Below are 20,942 nucleotides of genomic sequence, written 5' to 3' on the forward strand. Positions count from 1 at the left end.
TTTTCCTCATCAACCTACCCCAACCTACCCCATAATGACAAAGCGAAAACAGGTTTTACAAATCTTTGCAAATTTATTTAAAAAAAAGATACCTTATTTACATAAGTATTCAGACCCACTGCTATGAGACTCAAAATTGAGCTCAGGTGCATCCTGTTTCCATTGATCATCCTTGAACTGTTTCTACAATTTGATTGGAGTCCACCTGTGGTAAAATCAATTGATTGGACATGATTTGGAAAGGCACACACCTACCTATTTAAGGTCCCACAGTTGACAGTGTATGTCAGAGCAAAAACCAAGCCATGAGGTCGAAGGAATTGTCCGAGAGCTCCGAGACAGGATTGTGTGGAGGCACAGATCTGGGGAAGGGTACCAAAAAATGTCTGCAGCATTTGAAGATCCCCAAGAACACAGTGGCCTCCATCATTCTTAAATGGAAGAAGTTTGGAACCACCAAGGCACTTCCTAGAGCTGGCCGCCCGAACAAACTGAGGTCTGGGCAGAAGGGCCTTGGTCTCGGAAGTGACCAAGAACCTGATGGTCACGCTAACAGAGCTCCAGAGTTCCTCTGTGGCAATGGGAGAACCTTCCAGAAGGACAACCATCTCTGCAGCACTCCTTTATGGTAGAGTAGCCAGACGGAAGCCACTCCTTCCTGTATATGTACTACTACTACCAATTCCAAGTCTATATTTGTCAAAAAAATTATGAATTCCAAGTCTATATTTGTCAAAAAAATGATGATAGTTGAGAATATTTAGGACAGTACCTCAGTGAATCTGCTATCTGGAACAGCCCCCAGGGAAGGGGCAAGTGTAGGGTGAAGTTGCTCCTAGATGCTGATCTTGTGTCAGTTTAGCATTTTCCCCACTAATGCTAAAATATAGGATTTGGGGGAGAGGAACCTGATCCTACACCTGTCAGGTGTGTATGCATACAACACTATGATTTCAGACTATTTAAAGCCACAATCCTTGCTTTCAAAAACCACAGTAACCACTCTCAAAAACCACAGTAACCACTCTCAAAAACCACAGTAACCACTCTCAAAAACCACAGTAACCACTCTCAAAAACCACTCTGTGCTCCCAATTCCTCTGGGTGGAAAGGAAATGAAGGATAACTAGCCAGTAGCACAACTAAATGCCTTCAACCTTCCGCATCTAACTTCCACTTCATATGTGCCCGGGAGCAGTTGTTGTTGGGGGCTAACTGGCTAGCTCAAGGGCAGGACAGCAGATTTTCTTCTAACATTTGCAGACTCAGGGATTCGAATGAGCGATCTTTCGGTTACTGGTCGAACGCTCTAAACCGCTAGGCTACCTGCCGCCCTCTGGGTTTTTCTGCATGTGTGTGAGTGTTTGTGTCTCTCTCTCTCTCTGGGTGTTAGATTGTAAGTATAACAACAAATTGATGTCTTCTGCAAGTTAAACAAAGTTATTCTCTATTCATAGACAGAGCTGGAATCGTCCTGAGGCCATTCAGCACAGAGTACATCACCTGCAGGATGACCATGTCCTTTCTTATGTTTCAACATGGCTACTAAATAGGTGAATGTCTCCCTGCATATATCACAGCTGTAAGGCTTCTCTCCAGTGTGAGTGCGCTTGTGTACAGCCAGTGCGTCTGTTCGGGAAAACCTCTTCCCACACTGATCACAGGCGTGAGGCTTCTCTCCAGTATGAGTTCTCTTGTGTGCAGCTAGGTTTTGTGACCGACTGAAGCTCTTCCCACAGACAAAGCATGGGTAAGGTTTCTCCCCGGTGTGTGTTCGCTGGTGAGTCACCAAAGAATTGGACTGAGAAAACCTCCTCCCACATTGATCGCAGACATAAGGCAGCTCTCCGGTGTGCACACGCTGGTGTGTTGTTAAACCTTGACGGAATATGAAGCTCCTGCCGCAGTCGGAGCAGTGGTACGGTTTCACTCCTCGGTGTATTTTCATGTGCGTTCTGAAGTTGCTTGGATGGTTGAAGGTCTTCCCACATAGCTCACAGACAATGGACTTGTCTTTACTGTGTCTCTTCTGGTGTTTCCTCAGATATATTGGATGAGAGAAACAATGACCACACTCAGAACAGCGGTAAGGTCTCTCTCCCGGGTTGTGGATCAGCTGGTGAAATTTGAGACTACCTTTAGTGGCAAAACCCGTCCCACATTCTGAGCAGCTGAAGGGCTTTTCTTCGGTGGGCTTGTGTTTAAACTTGTGTGATTTCAGTAAGTAGGCTTGAATGAACCGCATTCCGCAGACAGAACATTGGAATGGTTTCTCTTCAGTATGCATTCTCATATGGAAATTAAAGGATGCTAAAATACAAAACTTCTTCTCGCAGTAGGAGCACTGGTAAGGCCTTTCTGCGGCAGGCATGTGTGTTTGCGAGTGTGCTTTTAAAGTGGATTTCTGAGCAAAACTTTTCTTGCACTTGGAGCATTGAAATGGTTTCTCTCCGGTGTGTTTTCTTTGATGGTTTTTGAAGGTTGATAAAAAACTGTAGCTCTTCCCGCAGTCAGAGCAGTGGTAAGACCTTTCTGTGGGAGGCTCATGTACTGTTCTCTCATGTATTTTTCGATAGTGGTTCTTTGCAAAACCTTTCCCACACTTGGAGCATTGGAATGGTTTATTTTCGGTGTGGGTGCATTGATGGATTTTCAAGCCTGATAAAACACTGAAACTCTTTCCGCAGTCAGAGCAGTGGTGAGGTTTCTTCCCTGCATGTCTCTGCGGTTGTTTATTGAGGTGTTTTGATGTGGGGAGACTCCAGTCTGTGTTGTCAGCATGAGGTTGTTGTTGAGGCTCCCCAGAAGATCCATGGTTGCCACGTCTCTCTCCTGTGTGAAAGAGACAAACAAACAGTGAATACAGTTTGTCCAACAGAAGAAAGTGACATCATATTGAGGTATTACAGTGACTTCTGGAAATATTCAGAACCCTTGACTTTTTGTTACGGTACAGCATTATTCTAAAATGGATTCAATAAATAAACAATCCTCAGCAATCTAAATACCCCATAATGACCAAGCGAAAACAGGTTGACATTTTTGCACTTTTATTAAAAATAAAAACAGAAATATCTTATTTACCTAAGTGTTCAGACTTTTTGCTATGAGACTTGAAATTGAGCTCAGGTGCATCCTGTTTCCATTGATCATCCTTGAGCTGTTTCTACAACTTGGAGTCCACTTGTGGTAAATCCAATTGATTGGACATGATTTGGAAAGGCACACATCGGTCTATATAAGGTCCCACAGTTGACATTGCACGTCAGAGCAAAAACCAAGCCATGAGGTCGGAGGAATTGTCTGTAGAGCTCCGAGACAGGATTGTGTGGAGGCACAGATCTGGGGAAGGGTACCAAAAAAATGTCTGCAGCATTTAAGGTCCCCAAGAACACAGTGGCCTCCTTCATTCTTAAATAGAAGAAGTTTGGAACCACCAAGACACTTCTTAGAGCTGGACGCCTGACCAAACTGAGTAATCGGGGCAGGGAGTCAGGGAGGTGACCAAGAACCCAATGGTCACTGACAGAGTGCTAGAGTTCCTCTGTGGAAATGGGAGAACATTCCAGAAGGACAACCATCTCTACAGCACTCCTCAGTAAAAAGGCACATGACAGCTCGCTTGGAGTTTGCCAAAAGGCACCTAAAGACTCTCAGACCATGAGAAACAAGATTATCTGGTCTGATGAAACTCTTTGGCCTGAATGCCAAGTCTGGAGGAAACCTGGCACCATCCCACAGTAAAGCATGGTGGTGGCAGCATCATGCTGTGGGGATGTTTTTCAGCGGCAGGGACTGGGAGACTAGTCAGGATCAAGGCAAAGTACAGAGAGATCCTTGATGACAACCTGCTCCAGAGCGCTCAGGACCTCAGACTGGGGTGAAGGTTCACCTTACAACAGGACAACGACCCTAAGCACACAGCCAAGACAATGCAGGAGTGGCTTCAGGACAATTCTCTGAATGTCCTTGAGTGGCCCAGCCAGAGCCCGGACTTGGAACCGATCTAACATCTCTGGAGAGACCTGAAAATAGCTGTGCAGCAGCGCTCCCTATCCAACCTCAAGCAGAGAAGAATGGGAGAAACTCCCTAAATAAGGGTGTGCCAAGCTTGTGTTGTCATACTCAAGAAGACTCGAGGCTGTAATCACTGCCAAAGGTGCTTCAACAAAGTACTGAATAAAGGGTCTGAATACCTATGTAAATGTGTTTATTTTTAATATATATATATATATATATATAAGCAAACATTTCTAATAAGCTGTTTTGCTTTGTCATTATGGGGTATTGTGATGTCATTATGGGGTATTGTGATGTCATTATGGGGTATTGTGTGTAGATTGATGAGGGGAAAACGATTTAATCAATTTCAGAATAAGGCTGTAACCTAACAAAATGTAAAAAGTTGAGGGGTCTGAATATCTTCAGAAAGTGCCTTCAGAAAGTATTCACACCCTTTATCTTTTCCACATGTTTTGTGTTACAGCATGAATTTACACACAATGCCCCATCATGTCAAAGTGGAATTATCTTTTTAGAGTTTTTTACAAATTAATTTAAAATGAAAAGCTTAAAATGTCCTCAGTCAATAAGTATTCAACCAATTTGTTATGGCAGGCCTAAATAAGTTTAGGAATAAAAATAAATAAATAATACCAGTAATTGAATATCCCTTTGAGCCTGGTGAAGTTATTAATTACACTTTGGATGGTGTATCAATACACCCAGTCACTACAAATATCAGTGGTGGAAAAAGTACCCAATTGTCATACTTGAGTAAAAGTAAAGATACCTTAATAGAAAATGACTCAAGTAAAAGTCACCCAGTAAATTACTACTTGAGTAAAAGTCAAAAAGTATTTTTTTTCTCTATATACTTAAGTATCAAGAGTAAAAGTATGAATCATTTAAAATCCCTTATATTAAGCAAACCAGACGGCACAATGTTGTTGTTGTTTTTTTTACAGATAGCCAGGGGCACTGTAACGGCTTTCCTCCTCCTCTTCATCCGAAGAGGAGGAGCAGGGATTGAACCAAAATGCAGCGTTGTGTGATGACATGATTTATTTAAACAAGACAAAAAAACGAACTACACTTGAATAATTAACAAAACAAATAAACGATGTAGACAGACCTGGACGACGAACTTACATGAAACACGAAGAACGCAATAACAGGAAAACTGACTACATAAAACGAACGAACAAACAAAACCGAAAACAGTCCCGTGTGGCGTAACATACAGACACTGACACAGGAGACAACCACCCACAACAAACAGTGTGAAAACACCTACCTTAATATGACTCTCAATCAGAGGAAATGAAAACCACCTGCCTCTAATTGAGAGCCATATCAGGTCACCCTAAACCAACATAGAAACAGAAAACATAGACTGCCCACCCAAACTCACGTCCTGACCAACTAACACATACAAAAACTAACAGAAAACAGGTCAGGAACGTGACATAACCCCCCCCTTAAGGTGCGAACTCCGGGCGCACCAGCACAAAGTTTAGGGGAGGGTCTGGGTGGGCATCTGACCACGGTGGTGGCTCAGGCTCTGGGCGAGGTCCCCACCCCACAGTCAATCCCAGCTTACGTTTCCCCCTTAGAATGACCACCCTCATCTTACACCCACTTAATTTAAATGTTAACCTTAAGATAAGGGGCAGCACCAGGACAAGGGGCAGCACCGGGATAGAGAGATAGCTCAAGACCGAGAGGTAGGTCAGGATAGAGAGGTAGCTCAGGATAGAGGGGCAACTCCGGACTGAAGGGCAGCTCCGGACAGAGAGACAGCTCTGGACTGAGGGACAGTTCTGGATCAATGGCAGCTCTGGGCTGAGGGGCAGCTCATGACTGGCTGACGGCTCTGGACGCTCATGGCTAGCTGACGGCTCTGGACGCTCATGGCTGGCTGACGGCTCTGGACGCTCATGGCTCGCTGGCGGCTCTGGCAGATCCTGTCTGGTTGGCGGCTCTGGCAGATCCTGTCTGGTTGGCGGCTCTGGCAGATCCTGTCTGGTTGGCGGCTCTGGCAGATCCTGTCTGGTTGGCGGCTCTGGCAGATCCTGTCTGGTTGGCGGCTCTGGCAGATCCTGACTGACGAATGGCTCTAGCGGCTCCTGACTGACTAACGGCTCTGACGGCTCGGGACAGACGGGCGGCTCTAATGGCTCGGGACAGACGGATGGCTCAGACGGCGCTGGGGAGACGGATGGCTCAGACGGCGATGGGGAGACGGATGGCTCAGACGGCGATGGGGAGACGGATGGCTCAGACGGCGATGGGGAGACGGATGGCTCAGACGGCGCTGGGGAGACGGATGGCTCAGACGGCGCTGGGGAGACGGATGGCTCAGACGGCGCTGGGGAGACGGATGGCTCAGACGGCGCTGGGGAGACGGATGGCTCAGACGGCGCTGGGGAGACGGATGGCTCAGACGGCGCTGGGGAGACGGATGGCTCAGACGGCGCTGGGGAGACGGATGGCTCAGACGGCGCTGGGGAGACGGATGGCTCAGACGGCGCTGGGGAGACGGATGGCTCAGACGGCGCTGGGGAGACGGATGGCTCAGATGGCGCTGCGGAGACGGATGGCTCAGATGGCGCTGCGGAGACGGATGGCTCTGGCTGATCCTGTCTGGCGGAAGGCTTTGGCTGCTCCTGTCTGGCGGAAGGCTCTAGCGGCTCCTGTCTGGCGGAAGGCTCTAGCGGCTCCTGTCTGGCGGAAGGCTCTGTAGGCTCATGGCAGACGGGCGGCTTTGCAGGCTCATGGCAGACGGGCGGCTTTGAAGGCTCAATACAGACGGGCAGTTCATGTGGCGCTTGGCAGACGGACAGTTCAGGCGCCGTTGGGCAGACGGCAGACTCTGGCCGGCTGAGACGCACTGTAGGCCTGGTGCGTGGTGCCGGAACTGGAGGCACCGGACTGGAGACACGCACTTCAAGCCTAGTGCGGGGAGCAGGGACAGGGCACACTGACCTCTCGAAGCGCACTATAGGCCTGGTGCGTGGTACCGGCACTGGTGGCACCGGGCTGAGTGCACGCACATCAGGACGAGTACGGGGAGAAGGAACAGTGCGTACAGGGCTCTGGAGACGCACAGGAGGCTTAGTGCGTGGTGCCGGAACTGGAGGCACTGGGCTGGAGACACGCACCATAGGGAGAGTGCGTGGAGGAGGAACAGGGCTCTGGAAACGCACTGGAAGCCTGGTGCGTGGAGTAGGCACTGGTGGTACTGGGCTGGGGCGGGGAGGTGGCGCCGGAAATACCGGACCGTGCAGGCGTACTGGCTCCCTTGAGCATTGAGCCTGCCCAACCTTACCTGGTTGAATGCTCCCCGTCGCCCGACCAGTGCGGGGAGGTGGAATAACCCGCACCGGGCTATGCACACATACAGGAGACACCGTGCGCTCTACTGCGTAACACGGTGTCTGCCCGTACTCCCGCTCTCCACGGTTAGCCTGAGAAGTGGGCGCAGGTCTCCTACCTGCCCTTGGCCCACTACCTCTTAGCCCCCCCCCCCAAGAAATTTTTGGGGTTTCTTCTCGGGCTTCCTCGCTAGCCGCGTACCTTCATATCTCTGGTTTTGAGCTTGATTCTCCGGCTTCCATCCACGTCTCTTTGCTGCCTCCTCATACCACCGCTCCTGGGCTCTCGCTGCTTCCATCTCCTCACGAGCGCGGCGATATTCCCCAATATGAGCCCAGTGTCCTTTTCCCTCCAATATTTCATCCCATGTCCAGGATTCCTGTGTAGCAGGCCACTGCTCGAATTCACGCCGCTTGGTTCTGGTGTGGTGGGTGGTTCTGTGACGGCTTTCCTCCTCCTCTTCATCCGAAGAGGAGGAGCAGGGATTGAACCAAAATGCAGCGTTGTGTGATGACATGATTTATTTAAACAAGACGAAAAAACGAACTACACTTGAATAATTAACAAAACAAATAAACGATGTAGACAGACCTGGACGACGAACTTACATGAAACACGAAGAACGCAATAACAGGAAAACTGACTACATAAAACGAACGAACAAACAAAACCGAAAACAGTCTCGTGTGGCGTAACATACAGACACTGACACAGGAGACAACCACCCACAACAAACAGTGTGAAAACACCTACCTTAATATGACTCTCAATCAGAGGAAATGAAAACCACCTGCCTCTAATTGAGAGCCATATCAGGTCACCCTTAAACCAACATAGAAACAGAAAACATAGACTGCCCACCCAAACTCACGTCCTGACCAACTAACACATACAAAAACTAACAGAGAACAGGTCAGGAACGTGACAGGCACACCAACACTCAGACAATTTACAAACGATGCATTTGTGTTTGGTGAGTCCGCCAGATCAGAGGCAGTAGGTATGACCAGGGATGTGTGAATTGGACCATTTCCTGTCCCACTAAGCATTCAAAATGTAACAAGTACTTTTGGGTGTCAGGGAAAATGTAAGGAGTAAAAAGTACATTATTTTCTTTAGGAATGTAGTGAAGTAAAAGTAAGTTGTCAAAAATATAAAATAGTAAAGTACAGATACCCCAAAAAACGACTTAAGTATAAATACCTTGAAGTAATACTTAAGTACTTTACACCACTGACAAATATACAGGTGTCCTTCCTAACGTGGTTGCCAGAGAGGAAGGAAACCGCTTAGAGACAAAAACTTGAATGGCTGTGATAGGAGAAAACTGAGGATGGATCAACAACATTGTAGTTACTCCACAATACTAACCTAAATGACAGGGTGAAAAGAAGGAAGCCTGTACAAGGCTCTGCATCTGGCCTCGTGCTCCTAGACCTTATTGCCGCTTTTGACACCATCGATCACCAGATTATTTTGGAGAGATTGGAAACCCTAATTGGTCTACATAGACAAGTTCTTGATTGGTTGTCGGAAATAATTGATAGTTTCGTTGTTCCTCAAGGTTCCGTTTTAGGACCACTATTTATTCTACTTCCTGGTGATGTCATTCGGAAACACAATGTCAACTTTCACTGCTATGCGGACGACACACAGCTGTACATTTCAATGAAACATGTTGAAGCCCCATGTAGTCATGGCTTTATGTAGTACTGTGCGCCTCCCATAGTCTGTTCTGGACTAAAACAGACACCTCGGTGCATTCAGCACATCAAACATTCTTACAAAAACAAGTAGTGATGAAGTTAACCTCTCTGAACGGTAGTCCAGGTGCCTTACCAGGAGGGAGGGGGGGTGCAGTGGCAGAAAGGGAGGGCAGACAGAGTCACAGTAGAGATATAAAAAGTGGGAGACAATGGAGCAAAAGTGAGGGAGGATAGACAGAGAGATGGGGCAAAGGTAAAGAGAGAGAGGTAATGGAGTGATGTGAGAGAGGGAGGAAAGACAGAGAGATGGGCAGAGGCAAAAATAGAGGTAATGGAGTTATTGAGAAAGGGAGGATGGGGCAGAGGAAAAGAGAGGTAATGGAGTGATGTTAAAGAGAGGCAATGGAGTGATGTGAGAGAGGATAGACAGAGAGAAGGGGCAGAGGCAGAGAGAAAGGTAATGGAGTGATATTAGAGGGAGAGGTAATGGAGTGATAATAGAGAGGTAATGGAGTGATGTGAGAGAGGATAGACAGAGAAGGGGCAGAGAAGGTGGCAGAGGCAGAGAGAGAGCTAATGGAGTGATGTTAGAGGGCAGGGGGAGTGCATTACACGTCGCTGTCCTCTAAGTTTTACGATTCTACAATGAAGGCATTTAATGTAAAACCTTTGCATTTTAAGTAAGCATTTCACAGTAATACCTATTGTATTCGGCGCATGTGAAACATACATTGATTGGATTTGTCACTGTCCTCTGTTAACGATTCTACAATGTTACACACAAAGGTGTTGATGCAACTTATAAAATGTTGATATCAGACTGCACTGTAATATTAGACAACAACAACTAAACTTCACAATGGTACTTAGAACCAAAACAAAAGGTATCCTGCTGCACTTACTTTGATGAATCACGTCTCCTTCCTCCTCCTCCTCTCCTCCTCCAGCAGTTCCTCTCAACCCTGGTGTTTTCCTGCAGTCGACCAGCCACACAGACACCCTCTTCAAACCCAGCAGTAAGGCATTACCAGGAGAGGACAGAGAGGGGGATCCACTCACTCTCTTCTCCCTCTGCTCTGGTGTGTGTCTCTCTGGAGCTGGCTCCACCTCCAGCCCTTTGCTAGGCAACCAATCCCTGTCCTCCTCATCCCATTCTTCATCGCAGTCTGTAGTATTGTCATCAAAGGATTGGCTGGGACTCATGAGCTCCGCCTCCAGCCTTTTGCTAGGTAACCAATCCATGTCCTTCTGGTTCTCATCTTCATCACAGTCTACAGCATTATCATCAATGGATTGGCTGGGATTCAAAGGTGCACCACTACCATCCTCCTGTATCTTTCTGATGTCCTCTTTCAGTTGGAGTAACCAAGACATTCCCTGCTCCTCCGATTCCATTGAATCTAAATTTTTCCCAAGTTCCTCCAGGATTTTACGGCACAATGAGTGATGGGGATTCTTTCCTTGAACATCGGAGCCATCCTTGCCACCTATTCCACTGCGTTCACACAGGCAGCGTAAATTGTCGTTGGTTAAAGTGTATAAACTCTGTTCCATTTCATCCATCAACGTTTCCCTCTCCCCACTCATATTGTCCTGCTCACGTGGCAACAACAACAATGAAGTCAATGTCAAGACAGATATAGTCCAGTTAGATGACCTGTAATGAAAATAAAATGAAAGATTAGAACACATTAGTGCTGACCCCATTTAGTCGACTGGTCCATTGCTTGGCTGTTGGTCAACAGAGATTTCTTTAGTTGAGCAGTAGCAAAAAAAAATCATGGTGTACAAGACACCTTTCTGATTGGCTCCTGTCTGAGTGGACTGATCCATTGTGGAGACCGTGAGGATGGCACAGTCCATCAGTCTAAGACACCTTTCTGATTGGCTCCTGTCTGAGTGGACTGATCCATTGTGGAGGCCGTAAGGATGGCACAGTCCATCAGTCTAAGACGTGTGCTATTGTAATTGTATATGGTTATATTGTCAGAACAACACTAATAAAAAAATGTTTTATAACAAATGCGTGGTTTCAATATGTTGCAATGTGTAGTGGGTCGGGAGTCTGGAGGAGACAGACATGTAGCTTTTCTCAGCCAGTCGAAATCATGAATCAGCTGGCATCATTTTTATGGATATATACAAAGAAAAGTCAATTAAAAAAAGGTACAACAAAGCCAGTTTTTGGAGGATGTATTGGCATGATTTGCCAGCCCTCGAAGACACCTGTGACAATATATCCTCCAAACACCGGCTTCTCTGGCATTATCACTTAATTTGTTATACAAGTCTTTGGATATACTCTAGTCATTATTTAAACTGGCTTGCCAGCTAGCTAGCAAGTAACGAACCTGGCTGACATTTACTGAATGTGTTTTTAAACGGATGGTTTTACTGGTGTTAAAATAGAGAAAGTATGTTATTTGGAGCACAGGGCTGCTGATGTCATGCAGAGGCTGTCGTTTTGTGTTTACAATTTTTCAGAACGACAAGTTTGATGTCGGACGACAATAGAATGTTCATGATGTTGCTACGACAACTGTCTACACAGACATGTCGATAGACGGACTGTAAACCAGCCTTTATGCTTTTGGCAGATTTAATAACATAGCGTTCAACAATGTAATGTCGACATGAAAATGTTATTCGGTTCATCGTAAAAGTTTAAATAGAGAATTTTCCAATCTTCTAAAGTTACTTGGATAGTTATCTACGTTAGCTAACAACGTTCAACAATACTTTTCGGGTGTTTGTCGCCACCTCACAAACCGGGAATTAAACAAGTTATTATCCAATGAAAGCCCTGAACATTAGCTAATCGTAAAAGGGGTTAATAATGTGGTGTACAAAAACATAAACTCGGCTCCAGTATAACTATGACCGTAACCTTTGTTACCTACCTGATACAGTAGAAAGGCTACAGTAACGTTAGCTAGTTAGCACGTTTCTGTCCACGTGGGAAAGAAGTAACGTTATATCTCCTGACTTTCGTTTGATGTTCCTTTGACAACGTAGTTCTAATGTCAGTTTTCCGTTGTAGTTTGAAAGTAAAGTAGAATATCCAGCTATGCTTGAAGACTTATCTATATAGCTAACTCTTCCTAGTCTAATGTTACTTCCAACTTCATCACACACAAACCAGAGTAGTCGAGTATCGATAGCGATAACCATGATTAAAAGCTTCTTCTTCGGGTTTGATGACGAACTGCATGCAAAAAGGTGTGTTTTTGCCACAAACAGGATGAAAATAAATATCTCAAAATTGATATGGATAAAATCATACTGACTACCCAAAAATCACTCATTAACATGCTCCTTACTTTATCTGTTAAAATCAATCATTCCTACCATATGGTTCCTTTTTGACCTCATATAAATTTATTTTTATTTTTTACTTATTAGGTGCATAATCCTAACAGGCTGGACATTTGGAGCCCAAATTAGCCATAGCACTGTGAGTAAGCAAGATTGAGCTAGAATAATGGTGAACACTTGAACAGGATTTTAACTTCTCTATCAAACATTTGGTTAATTTTCTCTAGAATTGAGGAGTAACAGGGTGAAAACGAATGAGTTGGATGTACAGACTAACATCATGAAACATGGACAAATAGATACAACTGGGTGTTTATATTTATTTCGTTTTGCACCATTGTTTTCCCACCAAAGAAATAATAACACTTTCTGAATGTGGTGTCATTGTAGGGAGGGTTTGCTTTCTTAAAACTTCTTCTGGCTGCAAGCCCGAAGCCGGGCACAGTATGACAACAGCCACTTCAAGTGCAGGGCGCGAAATTCAAAATATATTTTTTTGAAATATTTAACTTTCACACATTAACAAGTCCAATACAGCATATGAAAGATAAACATCTTGTGAATCCAGCCAACATGTCCGATTTTTAAAATGTTTTACAGCGAAAACACCACATATATTTATGTTAGCTCACCACCAAATACAAAAAAGGACAGACATTTTTCACAGCACAGGTAGCATGCACAAAGCCAGCCTAACTAACCAAGAACCAACCAAACTAACCAAGAAACAACTTCATCAGATGACAGTCTTATAACATGTTATACAATAAATCTATGTTTTGTTCGAAAAATGTGCATATTTGAGGTATAAATCAGTTTTACATTGCAGCTACCATCACAGCTACCGTCACAAATAGGACCGAAGCAGCCAGAGTAATTACAGACACCAACGTCAAATACCTAAATACTCATCATAAAACATTTCTGAAAAATCGATGGTGTATAGCAAATTAAAGACAAACATCTTGTGAATCCAGCCAATATTTCCGATTTTTTAAGTGTTTTACAGCGAAAACACAATATAGCATTATATTAGCTTACTACAATAGCCTACCACACTACCGCATTCATTCATCAAGGCACGTTAGCGATAGCAATAGGCACGTTAGCGATAGCGAATAAACCAGCAAAATATATATAATTTTTGACTAACCTTGATAAGCTTCATCAGATGACAGTCCTATAACATCAGGTTATACATACACTTATGTTTTGTTCGAAAATGTGCATATTTAGAGCTGAAATCAGTGGTTATACATTGTGCTAACGTAGCATCTTTTTCCCAGAATGTGCGGATATTTTTATGGCACTCAACTATTCTGACCAAATAACTATACATAAACGTTACTAAAAAATACATGTTGTATAGGAAATGATAGATACACTAGTTCTTAATGCAATCGCCGTGTTAGAATTCTAAAAATAACTTCATTACGACATCCAGCTTAGGTATAGCGAGAGAGTACCCAAAATCTGGGCGCAAACGACTATTTCACATGTTCGACAGATATATGAAATAGCATCATAAAATGGGTCCTACTTTTGATGATCTTTCATCAGAATGTTGTACAAGGGGTCCTTTGTCGGGAACAATCGTTGTTTGGATTTAGAATGTCCTCTTCTCCAGTCAATTAGCACGGAAAGCTAGCAAAGTAGCCCGAAGCTCTCCTTCCTGAACAAAGGCACACAACGCAACACGCCTAACGTCCCGAATAAATTTCAATAATCTAATAAAACTATATTGAAAAAACATACTTTACGATGATATTGTCACATGTATCAAATAAAGTCAAAGCCGGAGATATTAGTCGTCTATAACGACAGCTTATCAGAAGGCAAAACCAGGTCCCTTCACGCGCTCTCCAGAAAACAGGAAACTGGTGACACGTCATGCCGAGAGCTTTTATTCGACCCCAGATCAAGTTACACACTCCATTTCTTCTCTCACTGCCTGTCGACATCTAGTGGAAGACGTATGAAGTGCATGTATTCTAATAAATATCAAGGACCTTATATCTGTTCTAGGGCAGGCCCTAGAACAGAGCATCGATTTCAGATTTTCCACTTCCTATCAGGAAGTTTGCTGCAAAATTAGTTCTGTTTTACTCACAGATATAATTCAAACGGTTTTAGAAACTAGAGAGTGTTTTCTATCCAATAGTAATAATAATATGCATATTGTACGAGCAAGAATTGAGTACGAGGCCGTTTGAAATGGGCACCTTTTATCCGGCTACTCAATACTGCCCCTGCAGCCCAAACAGGTTAAAACTTCTCTAGGATAGGGGGCAGAGTTTTCACTTAGGGAAAAATTGCGTGCCCAATTTCAACTTCGTTCTACTCATCCCCAGAATATAAGATATGCATATTATTAGTAGATTTGGATAGAAAACACTCTTAAGTTTCTAAAACTGTTTGAATCATATCTGTAAGTATAACAGAACTTATGTAGCAGGCAAAACCCTGAGGACGAACCATTTTTTTTTTCAAGTCACTGTCTGTTCAATGAGTTTTTATGGGCAGGCCAGATTTATAATCACTCTATTCTCAGTTCCTACTGCTTCCACTGGATGTCACCAGTCTTGGGAAATAGGTTGAGGTTATTCATTTGTGCAGTGAAGAAGAAGGCCACCAGGAAGTAGAGTAACGTCTTGTGTACTGTTTGAGAGTTGCGCAAGACTAGAAAAGTAGCGTTAGTTTGTTGATCTCCTGTATTGAAAACAGATAGACCTGTCTTCAATTTGATCGATTATTAACGTTTACAAATACCTTAAGTTGTATTACAAAAGTACTTTGAAATGTTTTGGCAAAGTTTAGAGGTCATTTTTTAGATATTTTGTAGTGACTTTGGCTTATTGGAAGCTGTTTTTTTCTGGTACAACGGCGCCAAATAAATGGACAATTTGGATATATATGGACGGAATTAATCGAACAAAAGGAACATTTGTGATGTTTATGGAACATATTGGAGTGCCAACAAAAGAATCTCGTCAAAGGTAATGCATGTTTTATATTTTATATCTGCGTTTTGAGTAGCGCCTGCATGGTTGAAATAGGCTACACTCTCTTTGTTGACATTGTGCTATCATCAGATAATAGCATCTTATGCTTTCGCCGAAAAGCCTTTTTGAAATCTGACATGTTGGCTGGATTCACAACGAGTGTAGCTTTAATTTGGTATCTTATATGTGTGATTTAATGAAAGTTTGATTTTATATAATTTTTTTGAATCTGGCGCTCTACATTTTCCCTGGCTATTGGCCAGGTGGGACGCAAGCGTCCCGCTATCCCAGAGAGGTTTTAAAGGAGAATTACAACACTTCCTGAATGTGGTGTCATTTTAGAAAGGGGTTGTTTTCTTTAATGGCGAATTACAACACTTCCTGAATGTGGTGTTACTGTAGGAAGGGGTTGTTTTCTTTAATGGCGAATTACAACACTTCCTGAATGTGGTGTTACTGTAGGAAGGGGTTGTTTTCTTAAATAGAGAATGACAAAAAAACTAACAGCGTGGAAAGTGATATCAGGGACACATAGAACATCTTAAGTAAAATGATAATAAATACAATAATTATGATAAAATAACTATTGATGAGTGAGAATTTAAGTAGGACTATAAAATAATGAAGAAAGATTTTAAGTATGTTATTATTTTAAGGTTTATATTTCTCATGGAAGTTGATTAATAACACCCGTGGCAAAAAAACACCTACATCCACTGAAAAAACTTTTCTAAATGCATAAAGTTCCCTTTTAAGGTCCATATTTTTGTGTTTTTAAGGTAAAGGACACCTGACCTTATATTTAAAGTCTTTTGGAATCCTAATTTTACACTAAATAAGAAGTGATATTTCCTGAGTACAGAAAAGGCACTGCATTATAGGAATGACCCCATCCATGTCTGATCCCTAAACAGGCTCAGGAGCCTGCGAGGGAGGCACATCTTCCATCACCTATAATCCTTGTAAATGTTCAGCTGTGAATTCCTGAAGCCCCAGATACTTTCCTGCTGCAGCCACAATGAAGTCCAATTTCTTTGATTTCCTTTCTACTTGAGCCGTGCAGTTTATCACAGTTGCAATGAACACCACTTAATCCACTTTCTTTACATACAGCATGTCCGGTTCTCTTGGTTGACAAAAAGGGCTATTCCCTATGGGCATTCACTACCATTTCTTCAATTACACCTGTTCTTCTTTTGATTACTTCCGCATAGGATATATCCAATGGACCGCCCTCACTTTTGCCCACTCAACCTCCTTCACCCTTACAGGGCACTCCAGGAGCTTTGGGTCATGATCCCCACCACAATTGCAACACGGCCGTTCTTCAATCCGATCTTCTGTATATGCCACCCGTCTGCACACACTTGAAACACGGCCAAATCCTTTAAAAGTTGTACACTAATGGTTTGGTTTCTGCGTACCCCATATACCTCAGCTTGACATGTGTAGGGAAGTGCTCATCAGTAAAAAACAAACAATAGAACCACATTTTTTGTTTTCCTTTCTTCCTTCCACCATGCAGGTCAAACGATGGGCACTAACCACACCTGGGATTCCTGTCGAAAGGTTTTCCTCCTTAACTTCCATTGACACTCCGGAGATGACTCCCTTAACAGGTGCCCTACTCCGGAGCTCAAAGCACGATACTTCAGTTGACTCGATTAAATGTGCTATTTTATTTTTCACGTTGTTTGTAACTTGAAAAAAAAACGGATTTTGTAGATAATGTTGCTGCTACCGTCTCCTATGACCGAAAAGAGCTTCTGGGCATTTTTTCTTTAACGAATCCGAAGCGAAAGGTATACTGCTTTCTCGAGACCAGGCCCAGGAAAAGACAGAGAAAAAGGGGTAGGAGGTTGTGCTGTCTTCTAAGAATTCGTAGGCGAGTGAGTGAACCTCCACCACCATGCGTACTATTGGCCAACATGCAATCATTGGAAAATAAAATGAATGATCTACGATTAAGACTATCCTACCAACAGGACATTAAAAACTGTAATATTTTATGTTTCACATAGTTGTGGCTGAACGACAACACGGATACTATAGAGCTGGCTGGGTATTCAGTGCATCGGCAGGACAGAGAAGCTACGTCTGGTAAGGGGTGTGTGTCTATTTGTAAATAACAGCTGGTGCGCAATTTCTAATATTAAAGAAGTCTCGAGCTATTGCTCACCTGAGGTATAGTACCTCATGATAAGCTGTAGACCACACAATTTTTTTATTTGACTAGGCAAGTCAGTTAAGAATAAATTCTTATTTACAATGATGGCCTACCCCAACCAAACAGCTTAAACAAATGCAAATGCAGCTACTTTGCTGTTATTCTGGCTGCACTGTTTGACTTGACTGTAAATTAGCTGAAGTTTGCTAGCTAGCAAGCAAGGAATAAGAACCTTTCCAGCCAGTATGGCAATAGAACATTCACACCAACCTCAAAGCTCAAGTCACTTCAAATCACACCAACAGACGCACAAAAGAAAGAAGCATACCAACCTTTATTTAACTGGGCAAGTCAGTTAAGAACAAATTCTTATTTACAATGCCGGCCAACCAATGCTCCCAGTATGGTTATGCTTTTAGTCAGTTATCAACTCTGAAGATACATCAGCTATCTCACACAGGAGAGAAGCATTTCTCCTACTGCTCCTAATGTAGGGAGAGTTTCAGGCAGTCATCAGCTCTGAAGAAATGCTAGGGAACTCACAACAAAGAGCCCCAAACATTTTGAAGATTCAAGAGTAACATGTTATAATCATTGAGTATCCTGTAATAAACCCTGGATGTCTGGTAATAAATAGTGGTAGTGAAAGAAGAATTTCCGTTTAAATATTGTATATTGAATAGGGTGACAACCTTTTAAAATTGCTATCATGTTATAAACACGGTATCTGTTGTAAAATAAAAATTATGGTGGTGAAAGAAGAGTCAAAGTCATGCTCTGGAGTTGTGTTTGAATGTTGTTTATTTAAATAAAGTTGGCACAGCTATGGCATGGCCCGGCCCATGGGGCAAAAGCGGTATGAGATGAGCACCCTCAATCGAACAGTATTCTGTGCCGCATGTTGTCAACAAGGCATCATGATGCATCGTTCAGAAACATACATCTCTTTTCCATGAATTGTGTTTTAATTTTCAAACTAGTTTTCATTGGGAAGGCAGACCTACGCCTTTTATCAAAAGTAATCACTTTTGCATGTGAAAACCCAGAATCCTACTCATTACTCGACTTGCTTAACCTACGTCACTTTTGTTTTGAGCAGACTTCAACCTCGGCTCACTCCCGGGAGACAGCCCGGTTCCAAAACGAATGCGATCAACGCTAACCTGGTTCATTCTGGGCATTAATCAAATCCCCTCACTGTTCGTGCTGTTGCCCTATGTCTAGGATTTTCCGAGACTAGTTTAGCACCGCAGCAAGCAAAACAAAAGACCCACACCTATACTAAAGCTGTCCTTTTCATAGAGTAAAGCTATTTTGTTATCTAGCGTTCTGGTAGTGACAGTAATGCTTGGCTGAACAATGTATGAAGTATATATCGCGCTCAATTGCTTTATATATTTTATTTCTTATTAAAACGTTGCGTTGCTAGCTACATTGTTAGCTCACTGATTGCCGCACAAATGATGTCACTTCCGGTTTTAGAACGCGGGCGGAAGTTTATATTACAGATGTTTTTTCCTGGCGTATCCTTCAAACAACTGACGATAAGCACTTTTATTTTCAACTTTTAAAGATTAGATTATGGTCTCTTTAACTATTTGTTAGGGTGACCAAAGGCATGACTTCCATTGTCAATTGTCAGTGATTCACACAAAAACAGGCTCGAAAGAAGACTTACCCGTGAGGTCAATTTGGGAAGATTTTTCAGACACGGAAGAAAATTAAATAGACACAAGCTTACTCTTACAGGAGAGAAGCCTTTCCACTGCTGTTTGTGGAATGAGTTTCTCTTTTACAAACCTTAAATAGACACCAGCTTACTCACAAAGAAGCCTTAACACTGCTGTCAGTGTTGGAAGAGCTTTTTCCTGTTACATAAACTAAAGACTCACCAGCTAACTCGCACAGGAGACAAGCCTTACCATTGCTCTCTGCATGTGGTTAGTTTCAGTGATGTATGAAACTTAGATATGTTTTGGAACTTTTTAGCCAATAGTTATGAAAGTAGCTCTAGAGTCAAATGTGGTCCCCAACAATGTCATAGTACGTCACATATGTGCACCAAGTAATTTCGCTCTCTTGCTTTGCTGTGTGTGCATTTTGCTAGCTGTCACTCAAATGGCGAGGGACTGAAGCGCATTGGCTGGAACTCGAATATCAAGGAGGCTGGCCCACGTGGGGGAAAATGTGGAGAAAACGTCTCCTTTCAAACTAGGACAATAATTATGCTCATAGATTAAGCCTGTATGAACTACACATTGACACATCCAGCCCATAGTGGGAGGTTTAACAAATACTTATGTTGTCGCCAAAGTTCCGGAGCATGTCTTTAACGGCTCACCAGAGAACTCACATAGGAGAGAAGCCTTTGCACTGCTCCCAGTGTGGGGAGTGCTTCAGTCATACAGAAGACCTAAAAACATCAGCTAGCTCAGCAGAGAAGCTTAACATCTGCTCTTAGTGTGGGAAGAATTTTAAATTACTTAAAGAACATCAAAAGACAATACACAGCGCAGTGCCAAATACTGGGACCGTATCCACAATGTGTATCAGAGTAGAAAATGTGTTGTAGGTGCTGAGAATAGAGACATTTTACTCCTATGGGTAAAAATCAAATCTATGCATGAAGCCTCTTTAGTCATGAGTTCCACCTAGTGGACAGATATTTAGGAGACCTCATGAGCTGTACTGACCAGTTAAGAGTTACCAGCAGGTGTCTTGGTAATAGAAAAAGGCAGCGGGACAGTGGTTAGGAGTTGTTCAAAGAATGTTTTGATATTTCTATATGATCAATCCAGAAGTAATCTAGACCTACATGCAACAGTATTTCTTGCTCTTTTTACAATGATTTTACAAGGCCTATTTCTTTGTTTTGTAAATTTCACATGATATACCTATATTTATAACCACTAGGCTAATTAAACATGTTTTTCTTTCGATTATTGAATTACCTACATCATGTTATTTATTCCAAGTAATCCCTTTGGAGCACAACATCACATTGTTAAAAAAAATATGCCTATAAATTGGGCAATTGAAGGCATCTAGGGTTTATGTTAAAGGATCAATATGCAGAAATGTATGAGTTGATTTGTACTCTGGGCTCAATTTGTCTGTGTTCTAACATCATCCTAAAACTTCCTCTGAGCTGGGAGTGTTTAATAGTCTTAACAGGTTTTAACAGGATTCCTAGGACCTTTTCTGAGATGTCTTGTGGATACAGACCCTGATCTCATAATGGTGTTTGCTGCCAAGCTGGTCAATTATGTACGTATCTAACTAATTTTCCTCGTCGTGATACCTGAAGTACATTTTTTTTTAATATTCTAATATGAAAATGTACTAAAGAGTATGAATTATGACGAGGGTCACATT

General features: G+C 43.0%; 1 protein-coding gene across 1 annotated transcript; it reads right to left on the reverse strand.

The window, feature by feature from the left end:
• Positions 1-610: 610 nt before the first annotated feature.
• LOC120019334 (zinc finger protein 2 homolog) lies at positions 611-12,208 on the reverse strand. The gene is made up of 3 exons (XM_038962631.1): positions 11,984-12,208; positions 9,986-10,740; positions 611-2,832 (listed from the first exon to the last, which is right to left on the reverse strand). The coding sequence occupies exons 2-3, from the start codon at positions 10,668-10,670 to the stop codon at positions 1,448-1,450; spliced, it is 2,070 nt and encodes a 689-aa protein (XP_038818559.1). The 5' UTR covers positions 10,671-10,740; positions 11,984-12,208; the 3' UTR covers positions 611-1,447.
• Positions 12,209-20,942: the final 8,734 nt, after the last annotated feature.

This window comes from Salvelinus namaycush, chromosome 2, assembly GCF_016432855.1.
Source record: "Salvelinus namaycush isolate Seneca chromosome 2, SaNama_1.0, whole genome shotgun sequence".
Classification (NCBI taxonomy): Eukaryota; Metazoa; Chordata; class Actinopteri; order Salmoniformes; family Salmonidae; genus Salvelinus; species Salvelinus namaycush.